This window comes from Fundulus heteroclitus, unplaced genomic scaffold, assembly GCF_011125445.2.
Source record: "Fundulus heteroclitus isolate FHET01 unplaced genomic scaffold, MU-UCD_Fhet_4.1 scaffold_42, whole genome shotgun sequence".
Lineage (NCBI taxonomy): Eukaryota > Metazoa > Chordata > Actinopteri > Cyprinodontiformes > Fundulidae > Fundulus > Fundulus heteroclitus.
The window spans coordinates 3,167,299-3,191,230 of NW_023396835.1; the positions used below are offsets into that span (position 1 = coordinate 3,167,299).

The 23,932-nt window shown below is 42.5% G+C and overlaps 2 protein-coding genes across 2 annotated transcripts; one reads left to right on the plus strand and one right to left on the minus strand.

Annotated features, from left to right (window-relative positions):
- Positions 1-916: 916 nt before the first annotated feature.
- LOC118560308 (tripartite motif-containing protein 16-like) lies at positions 917-3,068 on the plus strand. Its single transcript, XM_036131223.1, has 2 exons — positions 917-952; positions 1,213-3,068. The coding sequence occupies exons 1-2, from the start codon at positions 917-919 to the stop codon at positions 2,851-2,853; spliced, it is 1,677 nt and encodes a 558-aa protein (XP_035987116.1). The 3' UTR covers positions 2,854-3,068.
- A 7,681-nt stretch (positions 3,069-10,749) lies between these two features.
- Positions 10,750-13,401, minus strand: LOC105920112 (E3 ubiquitin/ISG15 ligase TRIM25). The gene has a single exon (XM_012855617.3). It carries the CDS (start codon positions 13,377-13,379, stop codon positions 11,721-11,723), a length of 1,659 nt encoding a protein of 552 aa, XP_012711071.2. The 5' UTR covers positions 13,380-13,401; the 3' UTR covers positions 10,750-11,720.
- Positions 13,402-23,932: the final 10,531 nt, after the last annotated feature.

Sequence of the window (23,932 nt, forward strand, 5' to 3'; positions counted from 1 at the left end):
GTTGAACAAAGGTTTTCTCGGCCGCCCTGGGGGTCTGTGGGGGAAATACCGCACTTGCAATTGCAAGAGCTCTCGGCCCGCACCCACAGGCTCAGAAGTCTTGTGCAAGACCGCTTTACGGCGAGAACTCCATGTGTTTTTTCCCTGCCATTCACTATATGCACGCGCGAAAGCAACAACAAAGAACCGCGTGTTAACGTCAAATAAACATGCAAGCATATCGAGTTTTATTATTATTATTATTATTTTTTTTTTTTTTTTTTTTTTTTTTTTTTTTTTTTTATGTTGGCGAGACGCTACAGCGGCGGCCGCAGCGAGGCGGCGGCGGCCGCAGCTTGGCGAGACGGTGGCGGTAGCGTCTCGCCAACATAAAAAAAATATAATAATAATAATAAATCTGGCGAGGCTGCCGCCGCCGCCGCCTCACCAAGATAGCGCTGCGGGAAGCTTGATGTTCATACCTTCACTGTGTTAGTCATTGCCGTTTTTTCCACTTTTCGTTGCGTTCGCCTGTCTGCTAAGCTCAAAACAACCGCGCCTGGCTTGAAGGAGAAACCAGAACAGCTGAGCATCTTTACGACAGTGCACTTTTACTTTCGCCCTCTGGGGGGAGCCTCGCTGGAAAATCAACCCCGGTTGCATAGTATACCTTTAAGATTTAAGTTGGCTTATGGGTATTTTTATTTGATTTATTTAAAGATCCTTTTTGTGGTTTTGAAGGCTTATGATGAAGTTGATCTACGATTAAAGTCTGATATGGAGTGAAACTGAACGTCTGAGAGGAATCATGACGCAGTTGAGCTGCATTTCACCACTTTACCATCTGTCTCCAAAATGAGCATCAGCCTGGGTCAGAGCTGCTGTGAGGACCAAACATTTTCCCCTCAAGTTTTTTTTTTATAGATCTGAATTTTGCATGGAAAGGGATATTCACACGTTTCAGGCCCATTTTGTGCGTATGCAAGCTTTATAAAGACGACCTCTGCTCCTTATTCTGCAGGCTGTAAAACCTGATAACCCTCCCTGTTCTTCCTGCTCTCAGACACACCTTGAAGCTGGTGGAGCAACATCTGCTGGAGGTGAAAGCTGATTGGCTGCAGCCTCTCTGCTCTGACACGTGATTCGTAGCTCAGAGCTCAGAGCTGTTGCTGTTTTCAGGAAATGAAACTCACACAGTCACTGTGACCAAGAGGAGAAATGGAGCAGAACCAGCTGGACCGAGAAACCTTGTCCTGTTCGATCTGTCTGGATCTACTGAAGGATCCGGTGACGATTCCCTGTGGACACAGCTACTGTATGAAGTGTATTAAAAACTTCTGGGATGAAGAGGATCACAAAGGAATCCACAGCTGCCCTCAGTGCAGGGAGACCTTCACACCGAGGCCCGTTCTGAAGAAAAACACCATGTTAGCAGCTTTAGTGGAGCAGCTGAAGAAGACTGGACTCCAAGCTGCTCCTGCTGATCTCTGCTATGCTGGACCTGAAGATGTGGCCTGTGATTCCTGCTCTGGAAGAAAACTGAAAGCCATCAAGTCCTGTTTATTCTGTCTGGCCTCTTTCTGTGAGAAACACCTTCAGCCTCATTATGATTCAGCTGCATTCAAGAAACACAAGCTGGTGGAGCCCTCCAAGAACCTCCAGGAGAACATCTGCTCTCGTCATGATGAGGTGATGAAGATGTTCTGTCGTACTGATCAGAAGTGTATCTGTTATCTCTGCCCTGTGGATGAACATAAAGGCCACGACACAGTGTCAGCTGCAGCAGAAAGGACTGAGAGGCAGAGAGAGCTGGAGGTGAGACGAGAAAACATCCAGCAGAGAATCCAGGACAGAGAGAAAGATGTGAAGCTGCTTCAACAGGAGCTGGAGGCCATCAAGCACTCTGCTGATAAAACAGTGGAGGACAGTGAGAAGATCTTCACTCAGCTGATCCGTCTCATCCAGAAAAGAAGCTCTGATGTGAAGCAGCAGATCAGATCCCAGCAGGAAACTGAAGGGAGTCGAGTCAAAGAGCTTCAGGAGAAGCTGGAGCAGGAGATCACTGAGCTGAAGAGGAAAGACGCTGAGCTGAAGCAGCTCTCAGACACAGAGGATCACAACCAGTTTCTCCACAACTACCCCTCACTGTCAGCACTCAGTGAGTCTACACACTCATCCAGCATCAAGATCCGTCCTCTGAGCTACTTTGAGGATGTGACAGCAGCTGTGTCAGAGCTCAGAGATCAACTACAGGACATCCTGAGAGACGCATGGACAAACATCTCACTGAGACTCACTGAGGTGGATGTTTCACTGTCAGAACCAGAACCAGAGAGCAGAGCTGGATTCTTGAGATATTCATGTGAAATCACACTGGATCCAAACACAGCAAACAGGAAGCTGTTACTATCAGAGTGGAACAGGAAGGTGACATGGAGGAATAAACCTCAGTCTTTTTCTAGTCATCCAGACAGATTCACTGTTTGTCTTCAGGTTCTGAGTAGAGAGAGTCTGACTGGACGTTGTTACTGGGAGGTGGAGTGGAGAGAGGGAGTTTATGTAGCAGTCGCATACAAGAATATCAGCAGAGTAGGAGGAAGGAATGAATGTTTATTTGGAGCTAATGACAAATCTTGGGCATTAGATTGTTACCCAGGAGGTTATACATTTGGTCACAACCACATCTGGACCTCCGTCTCAGGTCCTGGTTCCTCCAGAATAGGAGTGTACCTGGATCACAGAGCAGGTATTCTGTCCTTCTACAGCGTCTCTGAAACCATGACTCTCCTCCACAGAGTCCAGACCACCTTCACTCAGCCGCTACATGCTGGAGTTTATGTTGAAGGTTCTGCTGAGTTCTGTAAACCCAAATAGACAGAATCCACTGAAGGTTCAGTGAGTTTGATTCTGGTTTTCAAATCTCCAGCAGATTATTTTCTTGATTGTTATTGTTTTATGTCTAAACTGCACAGAAATCAATAGTCAGAGATTGTCAGCACTTGTTTTCCTTCAGAATTGATGTTCTGGTTCTGTTGGGTTTGTTCATTTCTCAACATTGTTTTCTAAACCAGCTGATCAGCACCAGAATATTTGCTGTTTTTCCTCCTTGTTGCTTTCAGCAGCAAAAACTGTGAACTCAGCAATAAAATGTCAAATGATTCCTCAGGTTTAAAAAGTGGAACCAGTTCTTTGATCCGGTTCTGGTTTGGACCTGTTTTGTTGAGTCCAGACACACATGAGACAACAGATATCATCTAATATTGTAAATTTCTCATCTGAGAATTATCATATTTTGAATGTTTTATTATGTTTAATCATTAATTTAAAACTTTTTTTTAAGGAGAATTTCAAATTATATGGACATGACAATGGGAGAGTAAAGGAAGAACCGCGAAGAGGCCGCCGGGAGTGGGCCGGCGCACGCCCGGGAACCCGCCCCAAACCCGAAGCCAACCAATGCGCCAGAGGGCCAAGGCGCCCGCCAACGAAGTGGAAGAGGGCAGGACGTGGTGGGATGGGCTCCGCACCTAGCGGAGACTTGAGATGTTCTTGGGAGAGGGAGCGGACCACACCCATACCTGGAAGAAGAAAAAATAAAAAATAAAAAAATGGAAAACTCATTCACACCATCCCTCCCTTGTGCCCCACTCACCACACACAGAAAAAAAAGACGCTGTACACACATTCCCACATAACACTCACATCCAACACTGACCAGAGGGGGGGGTCACCCCAAATCGACTATACGACTGCTTGTGCCCGACCCCCGGCCCCGGCCCCGGACCAGACGCCCCCCGGACTGGGCCCCCCCAAGAGGGCGGGCCAACAGGAGCCACCCGGCCAGAGCCCCCCTCACCCCCTAAATACCTAATAAACCCCCTCCCTCCCCCACCTTTCCCTTGCCATCCCTGCCCCCCGCCCCTCCTGGGGGGAGCAGAGGCATCAGCCCCAGACCTGTCAAGCCGCCGACTACCCACCGCAGCCCCCCGCCAAGACCCCGGACACAGTGGCCCAGGCCCCAGACTCCTTGCCGCCATCGGAGAACGGGGGTGTGCAGAAGACCCCGATCCTCCCTACGCCCGCTCAAATGTTGTGTTGTTGCATGTTGTTCTCAAGTGCGTTTAAAAACTGGGAGCGCCGAAGGGGATGCACGGCACAGCCCACCCCCCTTCCGGAAGGAAGCTGTTGCCAGCGCACCCCCTCCGGGCGACTGCCCAGAACCCTCAATGTCTAAGTGGGAGAGGAGGTGAAGGGAGCCGTCCGAGGTGAGGCTCACACAACATAAGCCCCCCCCCCCCCCCCCCCCCCCCCCCCCCCCCCCCCCCCCCCCCCACCATGGCCTACATGAGTGTGCGATGTGAAAATTTTTTGAAGTGAAAGTGTCTAAGATGCATGATAAAATTGGGGAGAGGGGCGTCACCAGAAAGTGGCAACCTCCAGTAACGCCCCCTCCCCCAGGACCTAATTTAAAACATTTTTAAGGTAAATAACCTCAAAACAACAAAATCACCACAACTCTAATTAGTATTTCAGTAAAATGACAATTCAGCTGTACAATATAGTTTTATTTGAAACTTAAAATTTACAGGATGTTTTTAGCAGCAAAATCTGCAATAAAGAGATATAATGTGAATTTATGGCCTGTTATTGAATGATGTGTTACAGATTTATACCACAATTATGACCTAAGTCTAATATTTTTGATTAACATTAATGTGTTTTCAATAAATAAACTTTAAGTAATAAGATGAGACATTGTTTCTATCCACTGATAAACTTTATTTTATTTTTCTTTTGGCATTAAACAGTTTTTTTATCATGATCTTTTACGTGTTCTTTTTTTTTTTTTTTTTACTTTTCCTTATTTCAGATATTTTCTGACCAAAACACTTTGAAACTCTGAGCAGCTCAACACTTTCCATTTGTTTTTGGACCAGAACTGCAGGGATTTAAAGCAGATTTTTGCTGCTTTTCATTCTAATTCAGTTGATCTTGAACTCTTTTTGCTGTTGGAAACATTTCTTTGCTTCAGTTTGCAGAGAGCAGCAGTAAAGTGTGGCTGAATATCCAAACCCAGAAGCTGTGGCTCTCCACAGAACCTGGCTTTGTTCTGCTGAAGAGAGGAAACCTTCATCTCAGCGTCCTGCTGTGAATAAACATGCTCTACAGATCTGAGGTCAGATTCACCAGCAGCTTGAAATGAACTGATTGTTGCTCGTCTTGCTGCTGTGACTCATGCAGCCTGTGGAAAACACAGCAGAACTGCTCCTTATTCCAACACCAAACACATTTAATCCCACTTTGGATCGTCTCACCAGAACAGACACACAGACTTTGATCTGATGAAGCGTTTCAAACACCCACAAACAGCAGAATGTCCCATTTCCCTTGAACACAGCTTCTGCTGAGGGTTTTCCAGGCAGAAAGCTGAGCAGTTGATGGAGAAGGTGTTGCATCGCTCCTCAGAGATTGGACTTGTTCTGAAGACCCAGAACCAGCGAGACGCTGCCAGGATCCTCCCAACAGTCCAACACTAATGAGCAAAAGGTGCTGTCATAAAAACTGAAGTTGTTTTTACCATCATCAAGTAGAAACAACATCAGGACCAGAAGTCTGAGGAAGAGCTTCCACATCAGAGGAGGATCTCTGAAACCACATCAACACCTGGAGAAACATCTAATCAGCTCCTTGTTGTTGACTGGAACCAGATGTTTGAAACTCACCTCCACAGATCCAGAGAATGGAGCCTGTTGGATTCTCTGCAGATCTTCAGCCAACTTTCCCCAGTCCACTCTGGGTCCTCACATCCAGGGGCGGTCCTAGCCTGTTTGGTGCCCTGGGCCAACAACCCAACTGGTGAACTCAAATCGTACTCAATGGACTAAATACATTACAGACTTGTTATCAGTGCATCAACCCTCCAGACCACTCAGGTCTTCTGGCTCTAGCCTGCTCTGCAGAACCAGAACCAGACATGGAGAAGCAGCATTTAGTTTCTATGCTCCACTGATCTGGAACAAACTTCCAGAAAACTGGAAAAGTGCTGAAAGCCTGAGTTCTTTTAATTCAATTCAATTCAATTCAATTCAATTCAATTTTATTTATATAGCGCCAAATCATGAAACATGTCATCTCAAGGCACTTTACAAAGTCAAGTTCAATCATATTATACAGATTGGGTCAGATTATACAGATTGGTCAAAAATGTCCTATATAAGGAAACCAGTTGATTGCATCAAAGTCCCGACAAGCAGCATTCACTCCTGGGGAAGCGTAGAGCCACAGGAAGAGTCATCTGCATTGTCCATGGCTTTGCTGCAATCCCTCATACTGAGCAAGCATGAAGCGACAGTGGGAAGAAAAACTCACCATTAACGGGAAGGAAAAACCTCCGGCAGAACCGGGCTCAGTATGAACGGTCATCTGCCTCGACCGACTGGGGTTACAGAAGACAGAGCAGAGACACAACAAGAGAGACAAAAAAGCACAGAAGCACACATTGATCTAGTAATCTGTTCTACATTAGATGGTAGTAGCGGGTGAGCCGTCTTCTCTGGATGATGTCACAGTTAACAGAACGCCAGACCAGGTGTACCTACTATGAAGAAAAAGAGAGAGAGCAAAAAGTTAAAAGCTGAAATGACGACAGTCATTTCAATGTAATACAATGCAAAACTGGAGAACAGTAGACTGAAGAACAGTAGAAATCAGTAGAGTGAGAAAATTAGACCCTGATGTCCTCCAGCAGCCTAGGCCTATCACAGCACAACTATAGAGATAGCTCAGGGTAACATGAGCCACTCTAACTATAAGCTTTGTCAAAAAGGAAAGTTTTAAGATTACTCTTAAAAATAGATAGGGTGTCTGCCTCACGGACCAAAACTGGGAGTTGGTTCCACAGGAGAGGAGCCTGATAGCTAAAGGATCTGCCTCCCATTCTACTTTTTATTTTGCTATATTTTAATCATGTAAAGCACTTTGTATTGTCTCTGTACTGAATTGTGCTATATAAATACATTTCCCTTGGCTTGCCTTGCATCTGTGACCAAGACAGCAAGTGTTTGTATCAAGAGCCACGGTGTCCAGGGTAATGTCAGCATACCACCAAGAAGGATGAACCACATCCAACATGATTAACTGTGGACGCACGAGGAAGCTGTCTGAAAGGGATGTTCGGGTGCTAACCCGGATTGTATCCAAAAAACATAAAACCACATAACTCTACTTATAACTAACTTTCTGAAATATAAACTAAAGGTCACCAATCAGTTCTAAAACATCTTTAGATGTACTCTTGTTGAGCCCTGGAGAACCAGCGTACCAGATTAGCGCCTTACAAAGAGTTTACAATCATTCTGTTACATTTTATCTTTGTGTCTTTTACTCAGGTGAGCAGCAACTCGTGGTCTTGTCTTACTTTTTATTGATTATTTTTTTAACCTGGACACGAACATTCATCACAGGATCAGCCCGATCCAAATAAACTGAATCATTTAACACACTTACCAACACAGCAGCTCCCCATCACCGTTTATGACAACGAACTTCCACTTCTTCTTCTGTTTTAAAAGTGGTGCGCCCTTCTTCTTCTTCGTGTTTTAATGGGTGCTGACCACATCCAAAAGGATCATTACCGCCCGTCTAGTGGTGCGCTCTGTTCCTCATCTTTATATTATCAGCAGCGCAGCCAGCTACCGTAACACCTGTTTCTGCGCGCAACCGCTCTACCGTAATAACAGTCTACGCGCAACATTTTCCCCTCGGTAAAATCGGAGACATTTCCGGGGACAGCTTTAGCGGGGACAGGTGGTCCAAAACGGGGACAGTGCCCGGAAATCGGGGACGTCTGGTCACCCTAGTAAAGATAGCCAGTGTGGTGTTAGCTTTAGGCTAGCACGCACCCCCCTCCGCGGTTAAGCCGGCTTTGTTTACGTTCCGGTCGCCGGCTGAGTTGCACTTCCGCCCGGCCGGGAGAAGTCGGCAGGATCCAGTGTTCTGGAGATCTCTAGGATGATGGGAATATCGGCGATAAATGTATCACTGTTATAGCTACGACGGTCCAGAAACTCATGTGTGCTATTGCGCAGCAACGCGGTGCAGTTTTGGAAGAACAAGTCCGGTGAAAAATAGATTAAAAAAAAAAGGAAAACTTTGTCGTTTTTTGATGTGAGACGCTGCAGAGCTGAAAAGTCCATATTGCACCTGCTAATGAGCAGTAGTTCTTGCTGTTGCAATTTTTTCATCATTCATTCATTTATATCAGTTGTTCAAATTATTTATTTCTTACTTGTAAAAAAAATAAAAATATTGGGTGCCCCCAGTGGGTTGCGAGCCTGCAACCTTTGTTGCTGGAGCCAGAAGACCTGAGCGTAGGTAGTGAGCCGTCTTCTCTGGATGATGTCACAGTTAAAGGCATACTATGCAACAATTTTCAGTTAATTAATGTGTTCCATACCGATTTGGATGATTAAATGAGTCATTTCAGGTCGAACAAAGGTTTTCTCGGCCGCCCTGGGGGTCTGTGGGGGAAATACCGCACTTGCAAGAGCAAGAGCTCACGGCCCGCACACACAGAAGTCTCGCTTTACGGCGAGAACTCCATGTGTTTTTGCCCTGCCATTCACTATATGCACGCGCGAAAGCAACAACAAAGAACCGCGTGTTAACGTCAAATAAACATGCAAGCATATCGAGTTTTATTATTATTATTATTATTATCTTTTCTTTTTTTTTCTTTTTTTTATGTTGGCGAGACGCTACCGCGGCGGCCGCGGCTGCGGCTTGGCAAGGCGGTGGCGGTAGCGTCTCGCCAACATAAAAAAAATAAAATAAAATAATAATAATAATAATAAAAGATAGCGCTGCGGGAAGCCTGATGTTCATACTTTCACTGTGTTAGTCATTGTTTGTACTGCCGTTTTTTCCACTTTTCGTTGCGTTCGCCTGTCTGCTAAGCTCAAAACAACCGCGCCTGGCTTGATGGAGAAACCAGAACAGCTGAGCATCTTTACGACAGTGCACTTTTACTTTCGCCCTCTGGGGGGAGCCTCGCTGGAAAATCAACCCCGGTTGCATAGTATACCTTTAACAGAATGCCAGACCATGTGTACCTTCGATGAAGAGAGAGAGAGAACAGAAAGTTAAAGCATTAATGGCAACACATAATGCATAATTGAAGAACAGTAGAACTCTATAGAGTGAGAAAATTAGATCCTGATATACTCCAGTAGCCTAAGCCTATAGCAGTAAAACTATAAAGGTAGCTCAGAGTAACATGAGCCACTCTAACTTTAAGCTTTGTCAAAAAGGAAAGTTTTAAGATTAGTCTTAAAAGTATACAGGGTGTCTGCCTCACGGACCAAAACTGGGAGTTGGTTCCACAGGAGAGGAGCCTGATAGCTAAAGGATCTGCCTCCCATTCTACTTTTAGAGACTCTAGGAACCACCAGCAGACCTGCGGTCTGAGAGCGAAGTGCTCTGTTAGGAACATAAGGGGTAATCAGAGCTCTGATATATGATGGAGCTTGATTATTAAGGACTTTATACGTTAGAAGAAGAATTTTAAATTGTATTCTTGATTTAACAGGAAGCCAATGAAGGGAAGCTAAAATTGGAGAAATATGATCCCGCATGTTGATTTTCATCAGAACTCTTGCTGTAGCATTTTGGATCAGCTGAGGACTTTGAACTGCATCATCTTTACAATATTAAATGATATCTGTTGTCTCATGTGGGTCTGGACTCAACAAAACGGGTCCAAACCAGAACCGGATCAAAGAACTGGTTCCACTTTTTAAACCTTGGGAATCATTTGACATTTTATTGCTGAGTTTACAGTTTTTGCTGCTAAAAGCAACAAGGAGGAAAAACAGCAAATATTCTGGTGCTGATCAGCTGGTTTAAAAAACAATGATGAGAAATGAACAAACCCAACAGAACCAGAACATCAATTCTGAAGGAAAACAAGTGCTGACAACCTCTGACTATTGATTTCTGTGCAGTTTAGACATAAAACATCAATCAAGAAAATAATCTGCTGGAGATTTAAAAACCCGAATCAAACTCACTGAACCTTGTCGATTCCGGCTTTGAACTATAACCCCACTTCCCACATCCTTTCTATTTTGGGTTAAAGCTCAGACTAGCTGGGGTTCTAAAGATCTCTGAATCTAACGAGTATTACCCTGATTAGAATTCCTGTGAGACCTTTTCAGCTAGATGAATAGGACCTGCTAACCACCTCCGTCCAAGAGCCACACCCTTCTGCTGTGGACAGGTCAGGCAACCTAGTAGCCTGAAGCCACCTGTACCCCGACCACCGCCCTAGTCAACGGTGGCTCCTATTTCTATAAATCGGCACTTGTTACACGATCAGTATTTTTAAAGACTCAAAAGTCCCTAAGGGTGTTGTTTTAAAGTTTGGGCTACAAGTAACCTTTTAAGACCTCCAAAATATTTCTAGAACCATGCACCATGACTGTTTTACAATCATAGATGAACTCAGAAAAATGTTGACTCAATAAGAGAATGTCCACAACTTCTAATAAAATTTTATATGCTTCTTTAATTAGTATACTTTAGCCGGGGATTAGAAACAGCATTAGGCAATTTAACGGATTACAAATTAATATTTAATCAACGTCCTATCTCTTATCTAAGGCTGCTTACTAATATGTTCAGGAGAGGATTTATTATTTGGAGGAGCAAACTGACCCGAACCCCAGATGGAATCGCAAAGTGACTTTGATTGCTGGATAAGGAGTTGTTCAGTCGAACAACGTGCCTTCTCTTGATGGCAACTCCGATGTCCCACTAATGTCCCACTCACAAAGACTCATGCCTGGAGCCCTTTGCCTTGATGTCTGTGTCTGAGGTCCGTCTTTTCTGCTAGACAAGTTGGCTCATCTTCAGAACTGACATCTCACGGGTGCAACTCACATCTTCTTGACATCTAGGATCTTCTCATCAACCAGGTCAAAACCACAGCAGTTCTTCTTGACAGGATTTGCAGATCATTGGCCCCAATTTGTGGAAAACATGAAAAATAGATAATCTGACTCAGTCTCGGCGGTTCTCAGAGACAGGGGCACCGTGTTCTTCCTTCAGCTCAACGATCGTCCTTCTATCTTGGGTCTTCTTTTCTTCTGCTCTGCGCTGCGTGTCTTCTGAGATGAGAAACTAAGCCACGAGCACAGATAATCTTTCCTTTATACCTGGTGAAAGAACGGTTGTGAGGTTGCAGCGCTTCACACCCTCCACCTGCATCAAACAGCATCACCTCTCTCATTTCGTTTGGTTCCTCTTTTGTCGGTTGAGCTCAAGGTCTAGTTTCCTTTTTCTACCATTGCAAGGGGCCCCCTACTCACCAGGGTGGGTTGAATCAAAGGTCTCGTTCCTCTTCTTTCTGCTATAGATGGACTACATCCTCCTCGCTGAATACGCTAATTCTATTATCTACTCATCCTGTCTGCACTAAGACACTCATTGCTTCATTTATTCAAAACATAAGTACTTGATCCTTTTAGAAAAAGAAAAACAATCAGTCAATCATATAATTCAATACTGAGAACACAATCAGCTTAAACATACAATTACAGAGCTCTCTATGTTGTCCCTTTTTTTCTTATCTTTACAAATTCAATGTCCAAATTATTTCTTAATTTGTAAATAACAGGGAATATGGTCGGGCTCAACACATCACCGATTTTAGAGGTATTTTGACAACCTTCAGTGGATTCTGTCTATTTAGGTTTACAGAACTTAGCAGAACCTCCAGAAAAAACAAAAACCCCAGCATGTAGCGGCTGAGTGAAGGTGGTCTGGACTCTGTGGAGGAGATTAATTATTTCAGAGACGCTGTAGAAGGACAGAATACCTGCTCTGTGATCCAGGTACACTCCTACTCTGGAGGAAACAGGACCTGAGACGGAGGTACTGATGTTGTTGTGAACAAATTTATAACCTTCTTGGTAACAATATAATGCCCAAGATTTGTCATTACCTCCAAATCCACATTCATTCCCTTCTCCTGCTCTCCTGATATTCTTGTATGCGACTGCTACAAAAACTCCCTCTCTCCTCTCCACCTCCCAGTAACAACGTCCAGTAAGACTCTCTCTACTCAGAACCTGAGGCCAAAAAGTGAATCTGTCTGGATGACTAGAATAAGACTGAGGTTGTTTCATCATTGTCACCTTCCTGTTCCCCTCTGATAGTAACAGACGACTGTGTGCTGTGTTTGGATCCAGTGTGATTTCACATGAATATCTCAAGAATCCAGCTCTGCTCTTTGGTTCTGGTCCTGACAGTAAAACATCCACCTCAGTGAGTCTCAGTGAGATGTTTGTCCATGCGTCTCTCAGGATGTCCTGTAGTTGATCCCTGAGCTCTGACACAGCTGCTGTCACATCCTCAAAGTAGCTCAGAGGACGGATCTTGATGCTGGATGAGTGTGTAGACTCACTGAGTGCTGACAGTGAGGGGTAGTTGTGGAGAAACTGGTTGTGATCCTCTGTGTCTGAGAGCTGCTTCAGCTCAGCGTCTTTCCTCTTCAGCTCAGTGATCTCCTGCTCCAGCTTCTCCTGAAGCTCTTTGACTCGACTCCCTTCAGTTTCCTGCTGGGATCTGATCTGCTGCTTCACATCAGAGCTTCTTTTCTGGATGAGACGGATCAGCTGAGTGAAGATCTTCTCACTGTCCTCCACTGTTTTATCAGCAGAGTGCTTGATGGCCTCCAGCTCCTGTTGAAACAGCTTCACGTCTTTCTCTCTGTCCTGGATTGTCTGCTGGATGTTTTCTCGTCTCTCCTCCAGCTCTCTCTGCCTCTCAGTCCTTTCTGCTGCAGCTGACACTGTGTCGTGGCCTTTATGTTCATCCATTAAACAGATAAAACAGATGCACTTCTGATCAGTACGACAGAACATCTTCATCACCTCATCATGACGAGAGCAGATGTTCTCCTGGAGGTTCTTGGAGGGCTCCACCAGCTTGTGTTTCTTAAATGCAGCTGAATCATAATGAGGCTGAAGGTGTTTCTCACAGAAAGAGGCCAGACAGACTAAACAGGACTTGATGGCTTTCAGTTTTCTTCCAGAGCAGGAATCACAGGCCACATCTTCAGGTCCAGCATAGCAGAGATCAGCAAGAGCAGCTTGGAGTCCAGTCTTCTTCAGCTGCTCCACTAAAGCTGCTAACATGGTGTTTTTACCCAGCACAGGCCTCGGTATAAAAGTTTTCCTGCACTGAGGGCAGCTGTGGATTCCTCTCTGATCCTCTTCATTCCAGTGACTTTTAATGCAGTCACAACAGTAGCTGTGTCCACAGGAAGTAGTCACCGGATCCTTCAGTAGATCCAGACAGATCGAACAGCAGAAAGTCACCCAGTCTGCCGGTTGTTCCATTTCTCCTCTCAGTCAGACTGACTTTTTGAGCTCCACTCCCGCAGAATATGTTTTAAGCGTTTGTTTCTACAGATGAATGCAGTCTGTCTGGTTTCACACCTACATGTCAGTTTAACCAACCATTAGTTCCAAAGATTGTGGAATAACTGGTCAGATGTGTTGATCAAGAGCAGGAAGAAGAGGTAGAAAGGCCCGGCTTTCAATCTAAGACAATAGTTAGAGCAATAGACTGTGTATTAGGAATATAATTAATTACCACCATAAAGCGTTAAATTTCAGTTCATGTAAGCCATTACCACATTTTTCTTTTCATTTGGTGTGTGAGGATTCTAAATCGACAGGCTACAAGCAGAATGCATTCGAAAGAAAATGTCAGCTAAGAAGTAAAGTTACCTAAGAAATAAACAGCGATTCAAACATCAACAAACTGTGATTGCAGGGAGATGATTGGCTGAAATCTAGTTAGAGCTGTACTTAAGTAAAAATGGTGGAACACACGTAATATCAATCTGATCCACCCAGGTAAGAAGAAACCAATAATTTAACATTAAACGAAGTAACGTTTAAATTTTATCAATTTTAAAATTTTTCACAATAAAACACGTTTGATGAGTAGACCTTGACCAGCCCTGAGAGCCACTTGGATGAGTGTTTTGAGAGCCTCATAATGGGGAAGCCGAAAAGCACCACAAACAAACCATCATCAAAATGGTCCCGTTCAAATTCAGCCAGCGCTGCTTCCACGATATCTCCAGATAGGAGCTACAGTGACATTCAGGAATCCATAGATAAGAAGCTAATGAACCTGAATGTCCATCTCGCCTTGGTAGAAGTCCTACACAAAGAATTTCAAGCTCTGAGAGTCACTGGAATGAAGCCAGGAACAGCTTGCTTCTGTCACCGCCTAGAATTAATCGCTGAGAGAGGAATTCAGGAAGCTCACCGATGGGATGATTCAGCTGACCGGTGAAAATAGTAAAATAAAGGAATCCATTATGGATATTCAGTCACGAAGCATGAGCAGTAACCTAGTCTTTGCCAGTAAGAGGAGGATGCAGAGGAAACAATTTGTGAGTTTCTCCGGCAGCAGCTGTAAATCCCGACTGACGAGAAAAAACACATGACCTTCTACCTCGTTTACCGGCTCAGAGGTAAGAAGCCTGATAAAACCAGGCCTCGGCCAATTGTAGCTAAAAAATTATCAGTTTCCTAAAGAAATTCTTGGTCAAAGGCAAGTTTTATTCCCAATCAGAAATAAATACATGGCTGAGGGCGTCAGGGGTACAGTTGCTGTAGAAAAGCTTTATATTAATGGTCAGCTGTTCAGGGATCAGAGGGTCACTCCGTGGCTTTATTAGCAGCACGACAGGTGAATTTAATACATGTGATACTTGTTAAAAGAGAATAGAACTGAACACAGTGATAAATTAAATGCATGCACAGCTCAGCAGGACGTTCGCACGGTATGATGGTTAGTCACACCTGGGTTTCTGGGTTATGGGTTGTAATCCTTTTTCTGTCACCCCTTCTCACTCTCTCCACTTTCTTAATTCTCTGCATTTCTTTATGTTCCTCTGCTTCTTTCCTGTGGATCAGACAACCACAAGCACTTTATATGATGTTTCCTGGGTCTATGTACATCTATTTCTTTAGGGACATGCCCTTTCTAAGCTTCAGCCTTTCACTCACACCTATGGTTAAGCTAAGGTTTGTCACATGGAATGTGCATGGAACTGGTACCGGAGAGAAAATTAAAAATTTAAAGGCAGATGTGCTCTTATTGCAAAAAATTCAACAAACTGCTCTAAGCTCTGATCTACGAATCATGTGTCAGAGCAGAGAGGCTGCAGCCAATCAGCTTTCACCTCCAGCAGATGTTGCTCCACCAGCTTCAAGGTGTGTCTGAGAGCAGGAAGAACAGGGAGGGTTATCAGGTTTTACAGCCTGCAGAATAAGGAGCAGAGGTCGCCTTTATAAAGCTTGCGTACGCACAAAATGGGCCTGAAACGTGTGAATCCCCCTTTCCATGCAAAATTCGGATTTACAAAACAAAAAAAGGGGAAAATGTTCGGTCCTTGCGGGAGCTCTGACCCAGGCTGACGCTTTATTTGGAGACGGAGAAAATTGGTGACACAGTTGGTAAAGTGAGTTGCAGCCAAACTGCGTCATGATTCCTCTCAGACGTTCAATTTCAATCTATATCAGACTTTAATCATAGATCAACTTCATCATATGCCTGCAGAACCGAAAAAGGACCTTTAAATAAATAAAATAAAAATGCACATAAACCAACTTAAATCTTAAAAGTCCACAGAACATTTTATCAGGGTTTTCTACTATCACATTCCTCTCCCCGATTATCACCAGGGTGACGTGTTCCATAGATTATTATTGAACGGCAGAGAACCCAGGATGGACCCTTGGGGAACCCCACATGTGATTTTTGTCATCTCTGATGTAAAGTTACCTACTGACACAAAAAGTCTCTGTCCTTGTTATAAGAATTATTATTCTGAAGTCACTATGGCCTCACACCACTCGGACAGAGAAGGCCTGGAGACCTGATGTCTGTGTATAAGATCCACTGTTTTATGATTGCAAGGCCAAATGCTGCAGCTGCTGAGGGATACTGATTGTTTACGATAGACTGTCTTTGTTTTGTCTCATGGGAAGGCCACGGTGCAGTATTAGGGGAAGCCCGAAAAGTGACACAGACAGAGACAGGGCAGACAGAGACTGCAGCGGAACCGTGGGGTGCGATTACTTTCCATCTATGTGAATCTCTGCTCTGTTTCTCAATAAAAGTGCTGGAACGTTATACCACCGTCTCGTTAATTAGTAAAGATGGGAGCTCAGTTACTATTGCTTAGAATTTCACCCAAAACTCCCACAACAATTTGGCGTAAACGAACAAGATCTCCGACCGACGAGCTGGGGAGTCCGAGGACAGGAGCTGCTTTGGCCGGCCCGGAGAGGTTATCCGGCCTCTGGTACCCCGAATGGATTTTCAAGGGATGTGGAGGAGCTCCTGGTCTCGGAGCGTCTCTGGGCGTCGGCGCGAAGATCCGAACCTTTCTTTCATGAGACGGTAAGGGGATTATTTTCCAGCTCTTTTAAAAACAAACGCAATTGGTAAAAAAATGCTTGCAAGCTTTTAAATTTTAAACCCCATTTTAAAGTATACCTCAAGAAATTTTAAAATTAAAAAACTGTAAACCTAAAAGGTAGTAAAAGTAAAAGCCGGTAGAAATAATGAATTATATTTAATCCTTAAGGCAAATAAAACAGGGTTCGCAATACCGAACGGTGACTAAGGTTTAAACATTAAACTAAAATTCAAAATTTAATTAGAATACGTTTTCAGCTGAAATACGGACTTTCCCACAAGGGGGAAGGAGGGGCAGAGTGATTTTCACCTGGAGAACAGGTGACCGGCTGAGCAGTTTCCAGCTGGTCCATTAAAGTCCTCTTGTCTTGGGTTTGTGCAAGAGGCTGTCCACTTCTGTTGTGGATGAAAGCGGCAGGGATGCTTAAGTCCTTGACTGTTGCGAAGACGTTTGCAGCTTTGATAAGTGGGGACCCCGACCATTATACCAAAAAGGCGACCATCGGATGTGAGGCCTTTCATTTAGTTGGTCGATCGTGCTAAGGACGAGTAAAAAATAATAAAAAACACAAAAAAAGGATAAAATAAATAAAAACAAAACAAAACAAAAAAAAGTCTGGATGCAGAAGAGTCAGTGTAATGGGGGAAAGGCAGAGGTTTTTCAGGGTCAAGCCTAGCCCCAGGGTGAGACGTTCGATTTCATGCTGAAAAACGTAGGGGCCCAGACGCATGACATGCATAAATGATTTGAAATGATTTGATTAAACATGCATATTTCTCACATAGGGGTTATTATTATTACTATTATTTTATTTTATTGCAGTACTGCTACTAAATAATAAAAATAAAATTAAGAGAAAAAAGAAAAGCGATAAAAACAAGGAAACGGAAACGAAACTAAAAAGGCGTTGCACCGGGGAAGCGTTTACGTGGGGACCGATTAGGCACTTTCGTTGTGGATAAAAGTGTTTTGAACTGCTAATAGCGACGTATAACTTTCAAAAATGGGTAAGCGTCCAAGTGTCTGCGAGACACAGAGTTGTATCCTTGCGGGACTGAAGCGTAAAACCGCGTGTGGACGAAGCATCGGGGGGTCGTAACCAGCGCACGCTCTCCACCTTTTAAACTAAGCGGGAACTTAACGCGTTGAAAACATCTTTCGGCGTTGACGTTTAAAAATTATGAAAACATAGAACTATTTAAGATGGTGAAAAAGCAGGCCTGCACGTGTTTGTCTGTCTGAATGTCATCGTTTGTATGTAACTGTACGTATGTATGTATCTATGTAACTAAACGTTCATCTGTGTGAATTAATTCGGGGTAAAAGTAATGTTCATGGTTTCAGAATGTTCATTTGTTTTGGGAGAACTGCAGCTCCGTAATTCAAATGACATTTTAAGCATGGACTATGTTAACAATAGAGGTACAGTAAAAGAGAGATTTAAATAACAAAGTTTGTTTTTTAACATTAAATATCAGGACCAAATTAAATTGATACACGGAGAGATTAACATGTCTTGAACGGAAATATTTCAGCTTTGTTAGAAATTGGAAATAAGCGTTACATAAGCTTGTTAATAAGTTTACTGTTTTACAAATTTAGGCTGAGATCCTATCACTTGTTTTTTAGCCCTAAAGTAATTTAAAATTACTGAGATCTCATTTCTTATAATAATAATGATTCATCACAAACCAGTCCATGTGAAAGAAGTTTAGATATAGATGATTTTTTTTATTTTATTTAAATAGATGAGAAAAAACTGTGCTTTGAACAAACCTGTATGGAACTAAATATGAATTGCTTTTCTAAGGGTTTTCTATTCATTTATTTTATTTATTTTTTACTTGGAATTTGAATGCAACTAATGAGAAATTTTGAAAAGCGTCAAAATATCAGAAGGCCACGTTACACGCGTCATCAGTTACAAAATCATCTGATGTTATTAGTTATGCTGAACTGAGGTGAACCTCAGACGGACAGCATAACCTGAGAAGGACAATAGATATGATAAACAAATCTGACCATGATGTAAACATCTGAATGTTTATGGCGAGGCTGGGTCTGTGTGTTCTGGCCTGGGGCACGAAAACTATGTCAGAGGGGAAAAAATAAATAAAGCCAGCTTCTGTAGGGGTTAAATTCTAATTCTAATCTTGGTTTGTTTTGGGTAGCCTTCTCAATGTGCTGAATTATGGGGAAAACTCTTATCATTTATAGAGAAACACTAAAAGCTCAAAAACTAAAAGGGAACAATCATTGCTTTAAAGTTTCACCCTTGACCAATTAGGTTCGATAAGGTATATATGAATAAACGTATTACTAACAGCAATTACACATGGTCAAAGGACCAGAAGGATATCAAAAAGGTTTGTAATAAGTCAAAAACCTATGTCATATTGGAAAAGACATAATTGTGCTCCTTGGAAAACAATTTTGTTTTAAGTTTTTTTGGTTCATTTCTTTCGTTTTTTTGTTTTCTTTCTTTTGGAGGTGTTTTGAACAGAGTTTCAAAGGAAAGGGGAAGAATAGAAACCTTCCCAGGATCAAAGAAAAAAAGGGAAAACATCACGTTAAAGGGACACTAAGGGGACCAGGGTTTTAACTGCATGCTATTAACACTCTTGTTTTTCTCTGAGTTATTGCTTTCAGATTAAAGGAGACGCCACCTTTTCTGCCAACAGAAGACTCTGAAAAGATAGTGATAGCAGTGCGGTAAGGAGTTATAATCAGATTTGGACACTAAATTATACTTAGTTTTAACCAAGTTATGCCAGATCTTCCAGCAGGAAAGGTGGTGTCTTAAAAATGTTTGTTGCTTTCTGCTATTAACAGCTCTATCTTTCTGCTTCTTTTTCTTTGCAAAGAAACCTGGTCAATATGATAGGATTGTGCTAACATAGAGATTTAGTCTCATTTTAGACATTCTCAGATGCGAGAGAATGCAGAAACAGTGCCGCAGTGCCATGGGGGCTGATCCTTGGGACAAGGACTAAAGGTGATGTCATTGACTTCAGCCTGATCCAGTTTTGAGTTTTATTTTGTCAGAGACAAAGTTTGATTTATTTTTTTATCCTTTTGTTTCTTTTATGTTTGTCATGTTAGAGGGAACACTGTAGTTAAAATGTTTGTGACTGTTTTGCTGTAATTTCTTTTCAACCTATGGAGCGTTTTCTTTGGCAAAAAATGCTGGCAGAATTCATTCTGTTTGCAGGCGTGAGGACTGGAGGATGGACTGTTGAAGGGAAGGAGAATGTTGGGCTGCTGAATTTAGACATTGGACTGAAAATGGACAATGAAGGACTATGACTGAGGCATCGGACAACCTTCGACAACAAACACAGATGAGTTCTGCAGACACGACTTCATGCATTTCACTTCAGATTTTGTTGTACACAATTAAAACAAAACACACATTACGAAACACATTAAGATTATGTAAAGGTGAAAACTTTTAAAGAAGCACCTTGATGGAATCATGGATCAACTTAATAAATTAAGTGGGTTTTATATCAACAGTTTAATAAATAAATGAATTAATTAGTTTTCACTATATAAGTAGAGTAATCTGAACTTTTAAATACCATTTCATTTAATAAACATCTTAAGAGTAAGCTGATTTCTGCTACTCTGGCAGGCATCAATAAAACGCAAAGAAAAGGTTACTGGCTAAAATGGGTAATGTTGCAATAAAATTAGCATAATGACACATCCTACTAACTAACATGGGTAAATTTAGGATTAAAGCATCAGGGTACAATGGTTACAATATTTATGGAGATTTAATATCTTTCAACTAGAACACAAATAACTCAAAAGTCTTTTTAACAACCCGTTAACCTGACAGCTTTTAGATCAGGATAATTTAATGGATATCGTCTTACATACAGAAAATAAGTAAGATTAATTTAATTAGATTAAATTATGGGGACATTTTGGATCTGGTCAGGATGGTTGGGGGGCTGTGATGATAAAAGGGTAACAGCTTGAAGGTGATATCAATGAATGAAGGTTTTCTCTGAGGAACATTAAAGCAGCAAAGACACCCCACATTGGAACTCCTGTTTTGAACGGGACATAAGGTGAGATCCTTACAATGAGAGACGTTCCACACAGGGGGTTGTGGAGACCCCTGGGGCATGGCACCCAGGACGAGCTGCTGTGGACTTGACACAGCTGGTGGAACCAGAGAGACGACAAGGTGGTCCCACAGGTTACCTGACACCTTACACTGACTGTAAAGGGTTCTGGGTTTTCAGGGTTGCTGAAAACAGAAAGCTTCAGAGAACCTTAACCTTTCCTGACCAGGCACTCAGAATACATAGATCATAGATCAGATTGCAGAGGCCTAGACAAATAGGAACGCAGAGACGCGTTCACCCAAGAACTTCTTAATAATAGTCCTTAATCCTCAGTTTAAGAAAATAAATAATCACATGTATGGTTTACTTTATTTTAGGATTAATTTGGGAACTAATTCTGATTTGCTTAAGTAGCTTTGGTTGTTCAACAATGTTAGAACATTTTCAAAAAACTCCTGTTCTCTCCTGCTCTCTGCTTTGTTTTGTGTTGTAGAACCTTGGCATCCTTGAACAGTAACAGCATGGTATAAATATTTTGTCTTTTCTGTGCAGAACAGCACCTCACTTAAAAAAAAAAGAGAGAGAAAGAGGGAAAAGGCTTTCACATGGAAAGGCTTTCTTTTTCTCAGTTGGGTTTTCAAAATAATTGGGAAATGACATGAAACGAATATGTTAATGAAATTATGTTGCAGAGAACTTCAACTGTCAGACAACAACAGTTAAGACACACTCTGTTAAGAATTATTATGAATTTACTGCAGATACATTTGAACTTAAAGATTACTATTTTAATTAATAATTAAATTACAGAATTCTGAAAGCTAAATAATTGTGCACAGAAATATCTTGAATGTGAAAGTGCTTGGAGGATGTTTTAATAAATGACACATGAAAGGGGTTTTGATAAGAACACTAATAACACCTTGTTTCTGTTCTCCAGTGGAAACAAGGACTCGTGTCTGCAGACCATCTTCACAAAGTGTTTTATTAGAGAGAAATGCAAAATAAAATGCTCAGTGCCCATCCAGAACTGAACGCTTATTACCATCCTGCTCAATCGTCCAGCCTGCGAGGAGGAACCATGAAGAGGACTGGGGATGAAGAAGCCAGAGAACGCTGATTCCTTATTCTTCAACGGGAGGAGTTGCCTGAAGAGACACTAAGCGCGATTAGATTATTTTCTGCCTTGTGCCTGAATGGCCTGAAGGCTTCCTTAACTTTGCGTTCTTGACGTTTAGAACTCTTCTCATATTGTGTTGCTGTTTGTTTAACTGCTCTGTTCCACTGACTCACATGTTTGATTTTTTTGTGTTATGAGATCTACACTTTAATGTTACATCATGTTGATCAATATGGTTTTATGGTAAAAAAAAATGGAAACTGTTTGCTTCAGACACACAAGGATCTATGGTTTATGCACCTTTTTGATTTGATATAGGAAGAACCAGGATCGGATTGGCTCTAAAGATCCTTTAACATTAGCTGGTAATGTTAACACTTAGATTCAATACAGGGTTTTCAGGCTCAGATTGGCCGAGAGCAGATCTCCCTGGGAGGGGGGCTTGCCAGTTTTTACTGCCCCCTAGGGGTAGCTTTTTCTGGCGTTTCCCCTGCCCGCACTGAACCTCTCCTGCCTTTGCTCCTGGTGTTGTAAGTTTGGAGTGGTGGATTATTGTCCATCGTAGGGGTGAGTGGAGAAAGGAGTAGGAGGGTATTCAGGGTGGGTCAGAGTAGACGGATTCGACCTTGGTTACTGAACAGGGTTTAGCTTACCATAGTCTAATGTAATTTTAAAATAATGTGCGCATAGGTACCTAAAACAGGCCTTACCTAATTAGATGAATCCTAAATTGTAGACAAAAGCTAAATCTTTGATCTTGTGTGTTAAAGCTCTATGAAGCATTCATGTTGATCTGTATTAAAAGTTCCAGCACTACCCGGTTCCAACACGGGAACCCTTTGGGTCCCACTTTACGAGTTTACAGAAATGGTTCCTCTGTGCTTTGTTCACATTTTCAAGTGATGGGTCATCTTGTTTTGTCTTGATGCTGACGACGCCATCATCAAAAAAAAAAAAAGAGAGGAATGTTATAAGAATTATTATTCTGAAGTCACTATGGCCTCACACCACTCGGACAGAGAAGGCCTGGAGACCTGATGTCTGTGTATAAGATCCACTGTTTTATGATTGCAAGGCCAAATGCTGCAGCTGCTGAGGGATACTGATTGTTTACGATAGACTGTCTTTGTTTTGTCTCATGGGAAGGCCACGGTGCAGTATTAGGGGAAGCCCGAAAAGTGACACAGACAGAGACAGGGCAGACAGAGACTGCAGCGGAACCGTGGGGTGCGATTACTTTCCATCTATGTGAATCTCTGCTCTGTTTCTCAATAAAAGTGCTGGAACGTTATACCACCGTCTCGTTAATTAGTAAAGATGGGAGCTCAGTTACTATTGCTTAGAATTTCACCCAAAACTCCCACAACAGTCCTTCAAGTAAGATTTAAACCAGTTGAGTGCTGTACCAGAGAGGCTGACCAAGTTTTCCAGGCGCTCTAACAGAATGGAGCACAGATGGGGACTCGAGTTTGTGACTCGTACACGAGTCGCACTTCAGTCGCACATTTAATGACTTCAGACTTGACTGAGACTTGCAATTTCCGACTTGTGAACAATCTTTTATTTTTAAATGTTTTTTGTTTTACTAACTTGACTGATCGCTGCTCGGGTTCTTTTCTTACCCGCACACATCAGAGGTAGAAAAACAGCAGAGGGGCTGTCAAACAGTCACGCAGCAGAACTTAGCATCACTGACGTAACGCGAAACATGCACCCATACAGATATGGAGGCGACCATAGACATCATATACGTAGATGTCCCATTGGGCGCAGGTTTCCACGTCGACGTCACCGCCATATTGTATGTGGTAGAAAGTAGTAAACGTCTATGTTCCCTGTATATATGTTTTAAGTATTCAGATAGAAAGATATAGATGGAGCTTATATATACTTGTAACAAAATATATAGAGATTAATTCATAGAGATTGGTGGCAGCCAAATTGGCTTTGATCGATGTTTTGATTGATGTGCATATATAGATTTTGAAGTATTCTAAGTAAATAAGTGTTTATATATATATATGTGTGTGTGTGTGTATGTATGAATGTATACATAAGTAAGGCAAGGCAAGGCAAATGTATTTATTTCAGTAATACAGTTCAATTAGAACAGTCAAAGGCAGTCATAAACAAATGTGTTTTTAATCTTGATTTAAAGGAACTCAGGCTTTCAGCACTTTTACAGTTTTCTGGAAGTTTGTTCCAGATCAATGGAGCATAGGAACTTACGGAGCCCCAGAACTGACA

Coding starts and splice junctions, on each gene's coding strand:
- LOC118560308 (XM_036131223.1), top strand. CDS start 917: ATGGAAAGGGATATTCACACGTTTCAGGCCCATTTT. Junction 953..1,212: donor ACACGTTTCAGGCCCATTTT/GTGCGTATGCAA, acceptor GAGCAGAACCAG/CTGGACCGAGAAACCTTGTC.
- LOC105920112 (XM_012855617.3), bottom strand. CDS start 13,379: ATGGAACAACCGGCAGACTGGGTGACTTTCTGCTGTTCGATCTGTCTG.